Source organism: Nymphalis io, chromosome 24, assembly GCF_905147045.1.
Source record: "Nymphalis io chromosome 24, ilAglIoxx1.1, whole genome shotgun sequence".
In the NCBI taxonomy this organism is placed as follows: Eukaryota; Metazoa; Arthropoda; class Insecta; order Lepidoptera; family Nymphalidae; genus Nymphalis; species Nymphalis io.
The window spans coordinates 4,379,500-4,396,360 of NC_065911.1; the positions used below are offsets into that span (position 1 = coordinate 4,379,500).

A 16,861-nucleotide genomic window follows, 5' to 3' on the forward strand; every position below is an offset into this window, starting at 1 on the left:
ATAATCACCAGCAATTTTTTTTTTCATTTATAGTAGAGTTGTCAAGGCAAAGTCACTTCATCACGGTAGCATGCGATCCCGTGGCGCTCCTCGTTAAGGCGGGGGGGGGGGGTACCACTTGTTTTTTTGGTGGATATTCCGATGTTCAGGGCGCATTTGACGCCTTGGACAACTGCGAGTCCCACATACCTTCCACTATTTCCGTGGGGGAAACGCGTAACGCGTGTTTCTAGCGATAAAAAATTAAAAATAAAATATTCCAGTTACTTACTGACAGTAGTGGTTCCACCAGCGACAGCAGCGCGAGTACCCTTGTAGAAGTCGTCTGCAGTCTTCGCTCCCATCATCTCCAGTTCAAAGTGGGTGTGGGGATCGATACCACCGGGCATCACCAGCAAGCCGGTGGCGTCAATGGTGCGGGTACCACCAGGGATTATAAGGTTGCGTCCCACTTCCCTGAATAAGAAAAATATTTTAATAAATTTGCAGGTTTCCTCACGGTGTTTTCCTTCACCGTCAAGCACAAGATGAATTATAAACATAAATTAAGCACGTGAAAATTTAGTGGTGCTTACCTGGTTTGAACCCACGATCATCGATTAAGATTCACGCGTTCTAACCACTAGGCAATCTCGGCAGTTCAATAATTGGAACACTTAAATAAATAGCAATATGATAAAATTATTTAAAAAAAAGGTACGAACGGTTCTGGCTAGAAATATCACAGAATTGAGAAGAACCTGTAAAATAACTGTGCGTTTATTGTTTTTTTTTTTGTATATTTCGTTGCAATCAGATCACAGGCTCTAGTATTGTGCTCCGTTTGCCCTTAGTATAATAATGAAACAAAATAGCAAAGATTTATTTTATTATAAAATAAAATTAATAGTAATAAAGCCAATAAAGCTGACTCAACGCTCCTTTATTTACGACACAAAACAATTTGATTTACCCATTATATGAGTGTTGATTGGGGTTAATAGAATCTATTTAAGTTATATAGGAATGCGGGGTTTTGATTTATCGTGATATATCGTTCCCGGACTTTTTAATAAGTTTTTTATACAGAAGAGCCGAGCCAAGTGGCTAGCTCACGTGAAACTTGGTAAAGATGGGTTTGAGCACTGAATTTTCATACGCTTGTGTGCATGCTGTGCATGTGGTGCATACATGTGTGGTATAATATAATATCACGTATATCAAATTTAGGCGATTACTTTATACAGACTATTAACTGTACCAATATCCTTTTCTTGCTGTAGCTTAGAAGAATTTAGGTGTGTTAAACCCTTAATTCGTTTAAAATTTCTAACTAATTGATTTCAATGATAAGCGTTTCAATTATATCTAATTAAAAACACTACGAGTCTTCAATCAAAGAAAAAGAATTGGCATCAAACACGTTACGTTTTTCACGAGCAATAAATCAATAGTTTAACGATTATATATCATGGAATGAATGAATAATAAAGTAAGGAAATTATTTCCTGATAATTTTATATTTAACAAAAGGTCGTTGAAGCTATCAACGTGAATCAGTGTCGATTTACTGCGATATTTAATCTAAATCTCTTCGGCCTTGCGATTGCTTTGCTAGGTACTGAGGTAAACATTTTTAGGGATTCCGATAGCGTCTTATGTTACGAAATTTAAGTGAATCTATTTTTGACATTTGGTTAATTTTACAAAGTTGTAAGCAAAAATTCATTCTCACATTCCATTTTTATAATTCATCAGAGCGAGATGTCAGATATTCGAATAAATGAAGAATTAAATACAGTGGACTATCTAATGTTACCGCACATGACATTTTTGTCTGTTATCTGTTCCTTGAAGCCAGGTCTCGAGTGACATGCGTCTATAATCTATGATAATAACTGGCACCCATTTAAGGAAGTGACAGTTATGGTGGTGCGGATGTGCTTGTTACCGCATTAGTTACATCCTGTGTGGCGCATGAATATTATATCGAATATGTTCTTAATTTGAAAATATTTGAATATCGTTTTGCATCCTCGTTAAATAAGTTTAACGCGAACGATATTTTGTTGTAATCATTCCAAATTTAAATGTATAGTACAATTTATTAAAATAACTGATTAGTTTACTTCTCTACTCGTTACATATTCTACAACTAAACAAACTGTCTCGTTGGTCTAGTCGCTTGATATAAGGCCGCAGACCCGGAGGTCCTGGGTTCAATTCGCAGGTCGGGCCAATTAAAGTTATTGGGTTTTTCTGTCAGAAAATTCTTAGTCCCGGAGTGTGGAAGTTGGAAGTGTGTACACTCCCGTGCCTCGGAAAGTACGTAAAGCCGTTAATCCTGCGCCTAAACTCTTTCCGGTCGTGTCGGATTGTCGTCCCATCGGATTATGAGAGTTAGGGAATAGAGAGTGCACCTGTGTTTGCGCACACACTTGTGCACTATAATATCTCCTGCGTAGTTGGCTAATCTCTCGTGAGATTGGCCGCCGTGGCCGAAATATGTCTGGAGGACATTATTACAACTAAACAGTATTGATGAGTTATGGTTAGAAAGGTGAGGGATGCAGTGTAAGTACAGGAATACGGGATAAAACATCTTAGTTTCCAAGGTTAGTGGTCCATTGGCGATGTTAAGCAGTTACCATCAGAGGGCCCATTTTCAAGTCTGTTTGCCTATTTATGGCTACAATAAAAAAAAATTATAAGAATTTACATATCTTTGTAATTTGTTATTAAATTTATCAAAGCTTTAAATGATTTTGGTAAATTACTTCTTTCATGTAAGTATAGGTATCATAAGATGATTTTGAAATATTTCTTAAGAAAATATACCGTAAAAATAGTACGGCTACCTGGTAAATATCAATCCTATAGTATGACTTGCACATTTTTTCTCGACCTGATTAAGGTATCGTCTGAGAATTTTTTACGAAACCCTTAATTAGGAGAATACAATTATTAATTTAGGAAAAAAAATCAAATGGATGATAGAATTGGAAATTAATTTTACTATTCAACCTAAAAAAATGGTGAGTTTAATTTAAAAAAAAATTGGCCACATAATTTAGACATCCATTCATTGGTAGAATTATTTCCTAGTTAAACAATACTGTACCAGCTACCGGGTACCATCATGTCATATAAATGACCGTCCTTATATATATATATATATATATAAGGACGGTCATTTATATTTAGTTCGATGAATAATATATATATATATATATATATATATTATTCATCGAACTAAAATCCAACATATTTTACAACAAGTTTTATTTTGATTGTTAAAAATTATTATAAATGTTATGATAAATATGACGTCACTCCTAACAAAAAGTTTATAAAAACGGTCTGACTTATTAATGACTATTGGAAATAGAATAAACCGATACTAAATTCCCGCAAGTATTTTCATTATTACCATTTTATAATTTAATTACCGTAGTGAGGGGACTCCGGCCTACTCAAAAATGTACGCAAGCCTTACATGGAATATATAAAATCCTCCTTTTTACTGACAACATTTATTTGAATTTCCGTATTCATTTTTTATTTCAACGAGTAATTTATTTAAATTTTCGTTCATATGTATCTTATGTGTGTATGTACGCTACTACGAATTCTACTAAGAATTTTGAAAAATGAAATGAAGTCTCAATAGCAACTTATCTGCTTGACCCGTCCGTGGGATCTAGGACTTTGCAGCTACTAGACAAACAGGCAGACTATACGCGCTCTTGGAAGCACGGAAGTGTAAACGCTATTAATTTCTTTTCACAACTAGCACTGAGAAATTCGTGAGACTTTAGTTTTTCATCTCTCAATTAAAATCTATTACATTTATTGACAGTAAATTTCTCAATTAACTTTAAGTGGCTCAACGCTGTTGAAAATCTAGGACGTAGACTTGCAGGCCCTACGCCAACGAGACGTTACGTAAGGGACTCATCGTATCGTATTATGTAAAACTTACAAGGCACCGTTGTAAAGGGATTCTTGTCACATATTCCATATATTACTGTCATGTTGTGTTCGGTAGTAAACAATGGACTCCAGGTCGAACGCTTAGTGCAGTATTGTTATTCAATAGATCTGCAAAGGTATTTTACTTGTTAGCGGAAGCCGTATGTTTAAGGTATGTTCGCAATAGCTTGTTAAATGTGGCCTTAAGTGCGTCACACACAATGAATAATATTTTATCTTAAGATTATATATTTCGCCCCAATACAAAATGATAATATACGTAATCGTATAAGATGCAATACCGTATTGAGGTTCTGTATTAATACTCCCGAACTTCGCTTGGGTAACTACGAACTTTTAAACAATAATATAATTATAAACACTCGATCTAGTCTAGCTTACACTATTTTATCACGAATTTATATCTCGTAATATTTCTAAAACGATTGATTCGAATTCAAAAACTTTAAAAGACAATATTTATTTTCAAGATTAAAATTATTATTTAATCGATTTTAATAAGGATTAATACTTTGTGAAAGTTAAATTAAAATTGTGGTTATATTTTCATTTCAAAAGTTTATAAGAACTTTTTTGTAGTATCTATTTGAATTTATCAAGAACATTTCTTCTTATTTTTTTTAAATTGTATTTAGTCATCATTTAATGTGCTTGATGTGTTCTCCTATAATTTAACTCTCCTATAATTGAATGTGTGCTACATATTTTACAACATTATTCCACGATGTTGTGTACTCGTATATATGATAGTATTTAAATGTATAAATTTGTAGTGTAGACTATTGGTAGCGCACGTATAAATCTTAGTGGTTTTATAGCTGCTATCATTATGTTCAATATTGTACTGATATTTTAAATGGATAAATAAAAAAAAGTAGGCATCCTTTGTTATGTAAAACTTAAAACTAAAATAATATATTAGTTCATTATCAATCTGATTAGTAGTTTTAGAGTAAATGGATAAAATTAAATAAACTGACTACTGGTGGTAGGGCTTTGTGCAAGCTCGTCTGGGTAGGTACCACCCATTCATCAGATATTCTACCGCAAAACAGCAGTACTTGGTATTGTTGTGTTCCGGTTTGAAGGGTGAGTGAGCCAGTGTAATTACAGGCACAAGGGACATAACATCTTAGTTCCCAAGGTTGGTGGCGCATTGGTGATGTAAGCGATGGTTAACATTTCTTACAATGCCAATGTCTAAGGGCGTTTGGTGACCACTTAGCATCAGGTGACCCATATGCTCGTCCGCCTTCCTATTCTATAAAAAAAAAAAAAAAACATCATGTGTATCGCGCCTTATGTCTATCTAAGTTATGTTTATAATGTACAATATTATACCGATTAAAATTGTATTTGGAATTTTAAAACGAATAAACAATTGTATAATTTAGACGATAGACATATTGTTGTATACGGAATGTTATAATATCTTCGAATCGATTCAATTTACACAAAGAGTTAGTCGCTATGTTTGTTCAAGGTATCTGGATACGTTTAACGTTTATACGAAAAGGTCGTATGTACCATTTCAATAGTTTTAAGTTCTATAACCGAAGATGGAGCAGCGTGGTGGAATAAGCTCCAAACCTTCTCCTCAAAAAAGAGGAGAGGAGGCCTTTAGCCCATCAGTGGGACATTCACATGCTGTTACAAAAACCGAAGATTGATAGGTTATAATGATGTTAATTTTCCCGAGATAAAATAAAGTTTACGTCACTATGTACATCATTTCCGTATAACAAGAACTTCTAGATATCATTTAAAAGCTAATTTATTCAGAAGTAACGGGGGCTATATATTTTTTTCAGTAATGAATGTTCAGCCTGAAGAAAAGAGCTACCGAGCTTATGTTTGTGTGTATATACGAATGCATGTATGTAAGCGGACACGTTTAAGATACGATGGTCGTTAGTTACGATTAAATCAACTCCTTCATATCCTAAATACATTGAAGCCATAGTAACGCTCGCCATTAATAGGATATAGTTCAATAGTCTAGATTTTTACAAATGTTACGGTACGTAGTTGACGTATTTAAGACACGTACGAAATGATTTGCTTCCTCGTTTCTAATACGCACCGCCAAGGTCTGGAATACCCTCCCGACCTCCGTTTTCCCCACCACCTACAACATGGGTACCTTCAAGTCTAGAGTGAATAGGCATCTTCTAGGCAAGCGCGCTCCATCTTAGTCTGTATCTCACTTTCCATCAGGTGTGATAACAGTCAAGCGCTGGCCTATACATTAAAAAAAAAACGGTAATGTCTCGTTTATATACATATATTGTGCATTGATGTTATGTGTGCGTGTAACCCGACATCATATTTATTAAAAACAATGACATCATGAATTAAAGAAATTGTTTATTTCAAAGTAGAGATGTAATTATTGTAAATTATTGAGATAAAGTTTTCAGATATTTTATTTAAAACGCTGTTATTCTTAAGATATGATTAAGATAAGATAAAGAGTTTTTAAATGTTCATTTACTATGAGTACTTTTTTTTTGGACATTTTTCACACACGGCCATCTGATCCCAAATTAAGCTTGTACAGAGCTTGTACTATGGAAACCAGACAACTGATATACTATTTTTCTTTTGTAAATAAATACTTATATAGATAATTACACCCAGTCAGGACAAACAGACATGTTCATGCACACAAATTTTTTTTTTTTTATAGAATAGGAAGGCGGACGAGCATATGGGCCACCTGATGGTAAGTGGTCACCAACGCTCTTAGACATTGGCATTGTAAGAAATGTCAACCATCGCTTACATATCCAATGCGCCACCAACCTTGGGAACTAAGATTTTATATCCCTTGTGCCTGTAATTACACTGGCTCACTCACCCTTCAAACCGGAACACAACAATATCAAGTATTGCTGTTTTGCGGTAGAATATCTGATGAGTGGGTGGTACCTACCCAGACGAGCTTGCACAAAGCCCTACCACCAGTAAACACAAATATCTGTCCTGGGTGAATCGAACCCACAATCTTCGGCGTGAAAGGCAAGCATCCACCAACCACGCAAACCGGCTCATCAACGTACTAATTTATAGTACAATGAATGTAACTCGCCTGTAAATTATATTTATTTTATAAATAACTAGCAAATATCGAATTAATTTTAATACCAATACAATACGTTACATCGTTTATAGTACATCCGTACAAGTGTATGTTGACGTTAGTATATTTGGTTATTTTGTCTAACAAATACAGATATTATTTAATTTGTTTACGACAGTTTACGCCGCATAAACTAATTACTAAATTTTGCGCTATCACGCTAAAGGAGAGAACCAGAAATTTATCTATAAGTTAAAAAATAAATTCTATACGTAAACGTAAACGTAACAGCCTGTGAATGTCCCACTGCTGGGCTAAAGGCCTCCTCTCCTCTTTTTGAAGAGAAGCTTTGGAGCTTATTCCACCACGCTGCTCCAATGCGGGTTGGTGGAATACACATGTGGCAGAATTTCAGTGAAATTAGACACATGCAGGTTTCCTCACGATGTTTTCCTTCACCGTAAAGCACGAGATGAATTATAAACACAAATTAAGCACATGAAAATTCAGTGGTGCTTGCCCGGGTTTGAACCCACGATCATCGGTTAAGATTCACATGTTCTTACCACTGGGCCATCTCGGCTCTTTCTTTCTATACGAAAAAAATTATTTTCTTATTAAGATAACCTGTTGGAAAACTTCTAAATAAGCAAACACTAATATAAGACAACGGATTATATTCGATCTATCAAATTACGTTTTTGAACTTCCAAAAGCCAACATGAAAAGTGCTCCAGTTATTTTTTTTTAAATTTTTTTTATAATAGCACACTTACAACATACATACAAAGTATTGAAAAGATTAATTCATAAAACAATAATAGTATATCTAATATGCATGTCAATTGCAAGTATAGCACTTCCAGATTCATCTAATCAAATTCAAATTAAAATTAACAAGAAATAATCAGTAATTAAAAAAAATGTTAAAATTAAATAATAAATAATGTCATTGTTATAATAAAAAATCAATCGGCGAAGTCATAAATAAAAATTATTAAAAGTATTAATTAAAACTAATCATGCATTTTATAATAATTAAGTAACTCATTTCTAAAGATTGAGGGAGAGTCACAAAAAATGTCAATGTCCGGAATTGATTAAACGATATCGTTATATTTATTACACAACCGTACCAAGGGAGCTTGTTTACCAATATGAGACTACGCTAGGAGTATGAAATATTTTGTGGGTGTAAATACTTCTGTGTTATCAAAAGTACAATCAAAATCCAAAATGGGCAAGTCGGTTCTTATATGCATATATATATTTATAAATCGCTGTTGTAAAGTTTCGGCTGGACCAGTAAATTGTATAAGTAATGGATAGTAGTGTTTTTTTTTTGTAATTTTGTATATATTGTTTTATAAGCACTGTTGAGTCGTTATGTTACAGTACATATAACTGGAAAACAACAATCACGACCGAATGTAGATTACAACAAAGAACCGACAATGACCTCAGTTCTCTATTTCACCAATTTACATAAATATCAACATAACATAATTTCTTTATATTTTACCGTTTTTATAACGAGGAATAATTCCGTACTTCAACTTCATTGACGTAATTCGGGCATCACGCAATACGAACGTCACGGCATGTTATTTGTACCATGACTTATAGGGAGAAGGAACCATAAGTACAATATTTATTTATGTAACACTTTATTATATCGGAAATAAGACATTTTTAAAGGTTCTACAAGAATGAACTAAGTACAAAGGCGTGCATGCAAATTGTATGTTTTAATTGAATAGAACAAAATGCTAAAATAATTTTTATATAGTTGTTATTTTAAGTTAGTTATCATGGTTATACAAAGTCGAAATAATCTTTAATTTTTATTTCTTCCTGTTTTTAATGTCCGATCCGTAAAAAATACAATAATATTGGATTATTAGTGGCATTGTTTTAAGTACCGCTTAGATTTTTTATTAATTCGTCGCCTTTCAAAGTTATAACAATTTAAAGTATATTAAAATATTTATTTATGTTTTTAGGATACTTTAGTATTCCATGTATAAAATAAATTTAATGCGGGTAAAGCCGCAGGGCAGAGCAAGGGGCGCAGTAGACGATTATATTCCATTTAATAGCCCTAGGTGTAGGCTTGCGTTCCAGTTTGAAGGATGAGTGAGCCAGTGTTACTACAGGCACAAGGGACATAACATCTTCGTTCCCAAGGTTGGCGATGTAAGCAACGGTTAATACTTCTTACTTCGCCAATGGTATATGGTAACCACTCAACACCATTTGCCCGTCCGCTTACCTACTTGAGAGTTTAGACATAATTCTTACTGTCGATGTGAAAGTGAGTTTGTTTGTTCTGCTTTCACACCTCATCGCGTCAAACTAACGTCATATATACACACATATGTAATAACATACTTACATGTACAAGTTTGTGATTTTTTTCTATCGAGATTTTTTTTGTCCTAACATATATACATACCTCTACCCCGAACTCTATTATATATTATTTACAGTGATTAATTGAAAAAAAAACATTATTATGGCATCACAGCGACTGGTTTAAAAAACTAATATATGTATGTATGTATGTAAGTATGTACATATAAGTGTATATATATATACACATACATATTGGAATGGGTGGCAATCGTCGAAAGATTTTCAGCTTAAGTAATTATCCAGTTTTTGTCCCAATAACCATTATTACGGTATTACGAGTATAAATCAGAAAAATGTAAACATTCGAAGACATTTCTTGATTTTTTTTATATCGAGAAAATGTTTTACGTTTTTGATTTGATTTTATTTTTGACTATGAACTAGATTTACCCAAACAAAATGAAATAAGAGCAATTAGCAATTTTGCTTTAGGAGTGGTTAACCTCTTTTTACAGTGCAAATTTCTGTGTGCGGCTCGGAACAGCAACATTGGCCATCAGATTAACCATTTGCTCCTTTGCCGTCCTATTTCAAATGAAAAGAGATATTTTCCATTGCGGTTGAATTTAGCACCACAAAGCTGCTTTTCGGATTTGAAACTATGATCTTTAATTAAAATCTACGTGTTCTGAGTTCCAGCTCTTAAAAAGACACCATTGTAAGTGCCACTATGTAAAATAATACCCTTTTAATTTATTATTAAAATTTTTGCGACAAATTAATGAAATTAATTACCTTTTTGGGCTCGACAGAAAACAGGACAGGTCGTTATGACTCACTCTAGGGTTGACAGAATGTTTAATAACATACATGACATAATAAAAAAATAACTAAGATGATTTTTTTCCGTTATAACATATATTTATATATATATATGCAATGATGACAAAATTAAATAATACACGGCGCCCAATCTCAGGGGACACTAGCCAACTGTGCAGGATATATTATGTTGCCCAAGCATGTGCGCAAACATTCTATTCCCTTTGACTGCCTCGTTGGTCTAGTGGCTTGATATGAGGCCGCAGACTCGGAGGTCCTGGGTTCAATTCCCAGGTCGGACATGATTTGATGCTTTCCGAGGCTGTTAAGCATTCCGGGCTGCTATTGAAAATTTTTTGTTAGAAAAGCCCAACTACTTTATATCGGGCCAACTTTGAACACAGGACTTTGGTATCTGCGGTCTTGTAGCTAGCAACTAGACCATCGAGGCAGGCATTTTTTTTTAAATTAAATCGTGGATATAAAAAATAGTATTATTATTATAAACATTATTTTGTCAACCCTACAAAGGGAACAAATTAGGCTAAATTAGAATGACTCTCTAGATACATGAGGTGTGACGGATTGAATAGGTGGCGTACAGCCGCTTATATGTACATACCACACCCACTCATCATTTTTTCTACTGCCATGCTTAGTTTTATTGTATTTCAGCTGGAAGGGTGAGACAGTGTAACTACTGACTCAAGGGTACAAAACATATTAGTTCTTCAGGTTTGTGGCGCATTGGCGATGTAAGGGATAATGAGTATCTCTTACAGTGTCTATGTATGGTCGGAATAATTTTAAAAAATGGGCGCACATTCTAAAACTATTTTTAACTCTATACTAAGATACACTATATCTCATTTTATTACTACAATATATCTTATAAGGCAAAAAGCCGTTATATCATCAATTAACCTCACTACTGCTACAACAGTTAGAGTATGTTTATATAGAGTGATGTTATATAGTTGGTTCTTCGGATCACGGCCTTATATCTACTAAAGTGCCACAGGCCAAGCTGCCGCCATCAACGGTATGCAAACGTCGCGTTTGGCACTATAAGTCAGCAGATTGGGACGGTATGCGCGATTACTATGCGTCAGTCCCTTGGAAGGAACGTTGCTTCAGTGGGAATGACCCGACAGCTAGTGCCGCTGCTGTTGCTAATGAGATCATGTTAGGAATGGAATACTACATTCCTAGCTCAGATCTCATCAATAGGGGTACGCGTAACCGTTGGTTCACTCGTGAATGTGCCGACGCTGTATCATCTAAGCAGGCGGCATATCACGCGTGGATCAACGGCTGCATTAGCGGGGCATCTAACATTGACTCACTGAAAGCAAACTACATTAAAAATTCCAAGTCCTGTAGGAAGGCATACACGAGAGCGGATGCACAGCGCATTGTACAGATTGGTCATGACCTTATTTCGCATCCTAGGGGCTCCCGTAGCTTCTGGCGTCTGACCAAGTCTGTGCAAAACAATTTCTGCCAACCTTCGCTGCCACCGCTCAGAAATCCGGACGGATCGCTAGCTCACAGTCCGCAGGAGAAAGCCGACCTCCTGGCTAAACTCTTTGCCGACAACTCTGTGATCGATGATTGTAGTGCGCAGCCACCAACAATACCTTCATGTGGCCACACGATGCCTGACATCAAAATCAGGCAACGTGATGTGCGTGCGGAGCTGCAATCACTTGATATACAGAAAGCTAGTGGTCCCGATGGAATACCAGCCATAGTGCTGAAGAAGTGCGCAGCGGAGCTGTCTCCTGTGTTATCGCGCCTGTTCCAACTTTCTCTCTCTTCGGGATTTGTGCCGGAGGCTTGGAGAAGAGCTAATGTGCAAGCGGTTCCCAAAAAAGGGGATCGGTCTGACCCGGCAAATTATCGGCCAATAGCTATCACCTCAATACTTTGTAAGTTGATGGAACGGATTTTAAACAACCAACTGATCCATTACCTAGAAGATCACTGTCTAATTAATGATCGTCAGTACGGGTTTCGACCAAAACGGTCCACAGGTGATCTTTTAGCGTACGTAACACACCTCTGGGGTGAAGCAATCGACAAACATGGAGAATCGTTGGCTGTCAGCCTCGATATCTCCAAGGCTTTCGACAGGGTCTGGCACAGAAGTCTTCTCTCCAAGCTACCGGCATATGGTCTGCCTGCTCAGCTATGCACCTGGATTGCCAGCTTCCTACACAAGCGTAGCCTTCGTGTTTTAGTAGATGGTTGCGCTTCACAATTCTATGTAGTGAATGCTGGGGTCCCCCAGGGATCTGTGCTATCTCCCACACTCTTTCTTTTGCATATCAATGATATGCTCTCTCTTGGGAACATACATTGCTATGCAGAGGATAGTACAGTGCATGGTGGATACCACGGACGCGCAGTGGCTGGGCGGGCGGAAACTGAGGAGAGGCGGGAGAATCTTGTCATTGAACTCGATAGGACGTTAGAGCTCATCGCCAAATGGGGTTCTGATAATCTTGTTGATTTTAATGCCAAGAAAACACAGGTATGCGCTCTCACAGAGAAAAAGTCACCATTTTCCCCTCTTCCCTCCCTCTGTGGCACACCGCTGATGATACAAAGCAAAATCGCCATGCTGGGGATGGACGTCCGCTGCGACCTTAGTCTAAGGAATTACATCGAGGCTATTATAAAAACTGCTTCACGGAAACTCGGAGTTCTGAACAAGGTGCGGCGTTTTTTCACGCCACAACAACTGTGTCTGTTATACAAAACACAGGTGCGGTCTTGCGTTGAATATTGCTCGCACCTTTGGGATGGCTCCGCTAAGCACCTACTGGAGGCCTTGGACCGGTTGCAGCGACATGCAGTACGCATTATTGGCGACGTAAAGGTCACAAACACCCTTGAACCTTTACAATTGCGTCGCGAGATAGCAGCACTGAGCGCTTTCTATCGACTGTATCACGGCGAGTGCTCTGAGGAATTATTCTCTCTAATTCCTGCTTCCCCCTTCCTTCTTAAGTTCACGCGAGCTGGTTCTCGATGTCACCGCCTAATTGTGACATCAATTCCATCGCGCACAAAGAAATTTGGCAACTCCTTTCTTTGTCGCACTACCAAAAAATGGAATTCCTTACCAGCTCACGTGTTCCCCTCCTCTTACAACCCGGGTTCCTTCAAACGAGGCGTGAAGAGGCATCTTGCGGGCCGGCAAGGCGGGGACGGCTAGTACAGAACATTCTTCCCGACTGTACTGGCCGTCGTCGCGTTTGGACTCTACTACCACTTACCATCAGGTGGAGTAGAGTCATTTGCCATCCCGGGGCATATAAATAAAAAAAAATAATAATAATCTCAATAAACGGTTATCTAACGCAAATATATATTTTTCATTTGGACTGGTACTTCCTGAGATTAGCGTAACAAACAAATTCTTTACATTATTAATATAGAGAGTGACAGTTTTCAAGCGAAATCATTCAATAAATAAAACGACTTCCATGTTCTACATAGTTACATAATGAATAAACATAAGATTATATCGCGTGAATGAATTCATTAAGTTGTAATTAATAAAAACAATGAAAGTGTTCTAAGGAAATGTGCAATTGTTAATCACGAACCATGTGTATTAGTAAATAAAAAACTTATACTGCTTATGTAGACTATATATTAATTAATGAAAGTAATTAATAAGATTTTACGCAATTGATCAAATATAAAAATTTGTCATTCATTTCTAGAGCGAATTCTACTAATCTATAACGATTAAAATACGTTCCCGATTCGGGAACGTATTTTACGTTCCCGATTCGATTATAAAAAATAAATAAAAAGTAGTTGTGACAAATTTCAAGTCAATCAGGCGCATAGTATAGGAGATCTCGTGTTGAGTGGTATTTCGCATATATATATATATATATATATATATATATATATATCCGTAACCGTAACAGCCTGTGAATGTCCCACTGCTGGGCTAAAGGCCTCCTCTCCTCTTTTTGAGAAGAAGGTTTGGAGCTTATTCCACCACGCTGCTCCAATGCGGGTTGGTAGAATTCACATGTGGCAGAATTTCAGTGAAATTAGACACATGCAGGTTTCCTCACGATGTTTACCTTCACCGTAAAGCACGAGATGAATTATAATCACAAATTAAGCATATATATATATATATATAGAGAGAGAGAGAGATAACAGATTTATGACATACTAGCTGACCTGTGGTCGATTGGCCGAACATTAATAAAATTGTCTCGCATATTTGATATTTTAAATGATAGCTTAAACTATGCAACCAAATTGTAAAAAATTAAATTTATCTTAATAAAATTTCCTTGGTAATAAAGCAATTTATTTCTAAATAGATTGAGGTGTTGTATATGAAAAAAAATCGTCTAATAGAAATATCACTCAATAGATTGCGACACGGTCGCGGTTCCATACCTATGTCGTATTATCTCTTTTAACCATTGGTCCAAATGCAGTAAACGAAAAGGTAAATTATTTTATTTATATAAAAACTACTTTTTGTGACTTAAATATAAAAGTTAGATATACTCTCGCTAACTATCGTAGGCATTATCAAGCTCTATAACTTTTCTATAGAAATCAATCATATATGTCTCATCGTTAATGCTGCGTTCGTAAGAAACGTTTTCGTTCGACCGTTTTTTCTCCGACTTACTTTGCAAACCACTACCACAAAAAAGTCTTTTGACACTCACAAATGATGAGGCTTTCTATTGGTAAAAGAATTTTCAAAATCGGTTCAGTAGATCCAGAAATTACCCCCCACAACCTCACAAACTTTACTTCTTTATAATAATAGTATAAATATAGATATAACAAAAGAAAAAAAAAATTAAGAACCTCCTGGCTTTTTTGAAGTCGCTTAAAACAAATGCAATTTTTTCAATACTTTTTCAAGCCTAATACTTATTAAAATGCTCTTAAAAATCATTAATGTATTAGGATGAAAATACATTATAGTAAATGGAAATCTATTTTCATATTTCCTTTCATTCCTTAAGCAAAACAATATATTAAATGATTAAGCTTGATAAGTAATATAAGTCATAAAATAACATACGCCTAAATTTGGGCCAAGCTTTAAAATATTAACTTAACATCTGACTGACGGTTACGTACAAACATAAATAACTTTTAATATTGTTATTTTTAGAAAATATTAGATCGCACCAATAGTTCGTAGCATTTTGTAATAGCTTCCTCATTGGTTTAGTGGTTAACAAGGATACCGGTCATGGGTTAAAATTCGGGTCGGTATAAAAAATATCGAGTTATAACTTCAAGAGATTTTCAGATGCAGATTGGAGTTTGCAAGTGGCAGGGCTATTTAAATATCACAAAGCTATTTGCTTAGAAATAGAAATCTATAAGAGTAAAATATTTCATAGGGAATAAATATTAGATGTGCACTCAGAAAATAAATCTAACCAGAAATACTATCCATGTATGTGTGAAGAAAGAAGCAACGTTTCCAATTCTTTTTCTTTCTTACACACGTATGTGTGTGTGTGTGTGTGTGTGTGTGTTTGTACTTACTTAATAATTCCATCTTCGATGTAAACGTCAGCATCTTCCATGCCATCCTCGTTGACCACCCGACCATTCTTTATGAGCAGCCGGTTCTGGGAACTCTGAAAACAATGACGACATTTTAAAAATATGTAACTTCATACAATTAGGAACATGATAAAATAAGCTTATATATAAATAAAATAATTTATAATATAAAATAAATTCTGCTTTGCTTAGGGCTTTACAAGTAGCTCTGGCATCAAGTAAACGTGTTTCGTGATCAGCTGTACGAGACGTCTTTTATTCAAACAGTTTATTTGTTTGAAGGAACAGTGTGTTTCGAATAATATAGGATTCACAACCCATATTTTATAATAAAAATTAAATAAAAACTGATTTTTAAAGAGTAAATTTAGATTAAATTTATTTAGGATATAACGTATACTGGAACAAAGTTATAATTAATATCATAACTAAATCAAATTATATATATATATATATATATATATATATATATATATATATAATTTGCTGACTGGTGTACTAATCACTGATTTTTAATTATGCTTATATTAATTTGGCTTCGAATCTACGATTTTCCAAATGCTATACGACCAGTGTAACATTGAATTATTGAATCTATTTTCGATCGAGTGGTTTACTTATTTATATCAATTGGTTATGTTTATAATTTTTCACTCAGTTATAAACTGCGGGTGATTTAAACCACAAATAGAAAGTTTTCAGTTCTATTACCATTGGAATCACGACTACAGGAACGGCTCCCGTTATATACACGATAAAGTATAGTATATAATATATATAATGACGAATTAATTATATTTTCATGATGAAAATTTTTACGAAAAATATACTGTTTATGGTCTTATATATTTTTATGTTTAATACATGAGATAGGCGGACTATACCGATAAATAAATCTTAGTTGACTATGTAGAGCTTAGTAAAACCTCGTTAACCATTGCGCTGTGTCGGAGAATTAATTTCATTCTCACATAAATATGATTATATACAATTATAAATTACCATAAGATTATTTACAGATATATATATTTTTTATGGATAATTATA

General features: G+C 35.2%; 1 protein-coding gene across 22 annotated transcripts in view; it reads right to left on the reverse strand.

The window, feature by feature from the left end:
- Positions 1-16,861, reverse strand: part of LOC126777874 (dihydropyrimidinase) — a 230,501-nt gene that overhangs the window by 213,290 nt on the left and 350 nt on the right. For all 22 annotated transcript variants that reach the window (XR_007670102.1, XM_050501154.1, XM_050501146.1 and 19 more), the window contains exons 2-3: positions 15,794-15,888; positions 272-456 (exon numbers count right to left, since the gene is read on the reverse strand). Coding sequence is in view for 21 of the 22 variants with exons in the window: in XM_050501154.1 (XP_050357111.1) it covers positions 272-456; positions 15,794-15,888 (280 nt within the window). In the remaining variant the exon portion in view is untranslated. The remainder of the gene's footprint in view (positions 1-271; positions 457-15,793; positions 15,889-16,861) is intronic.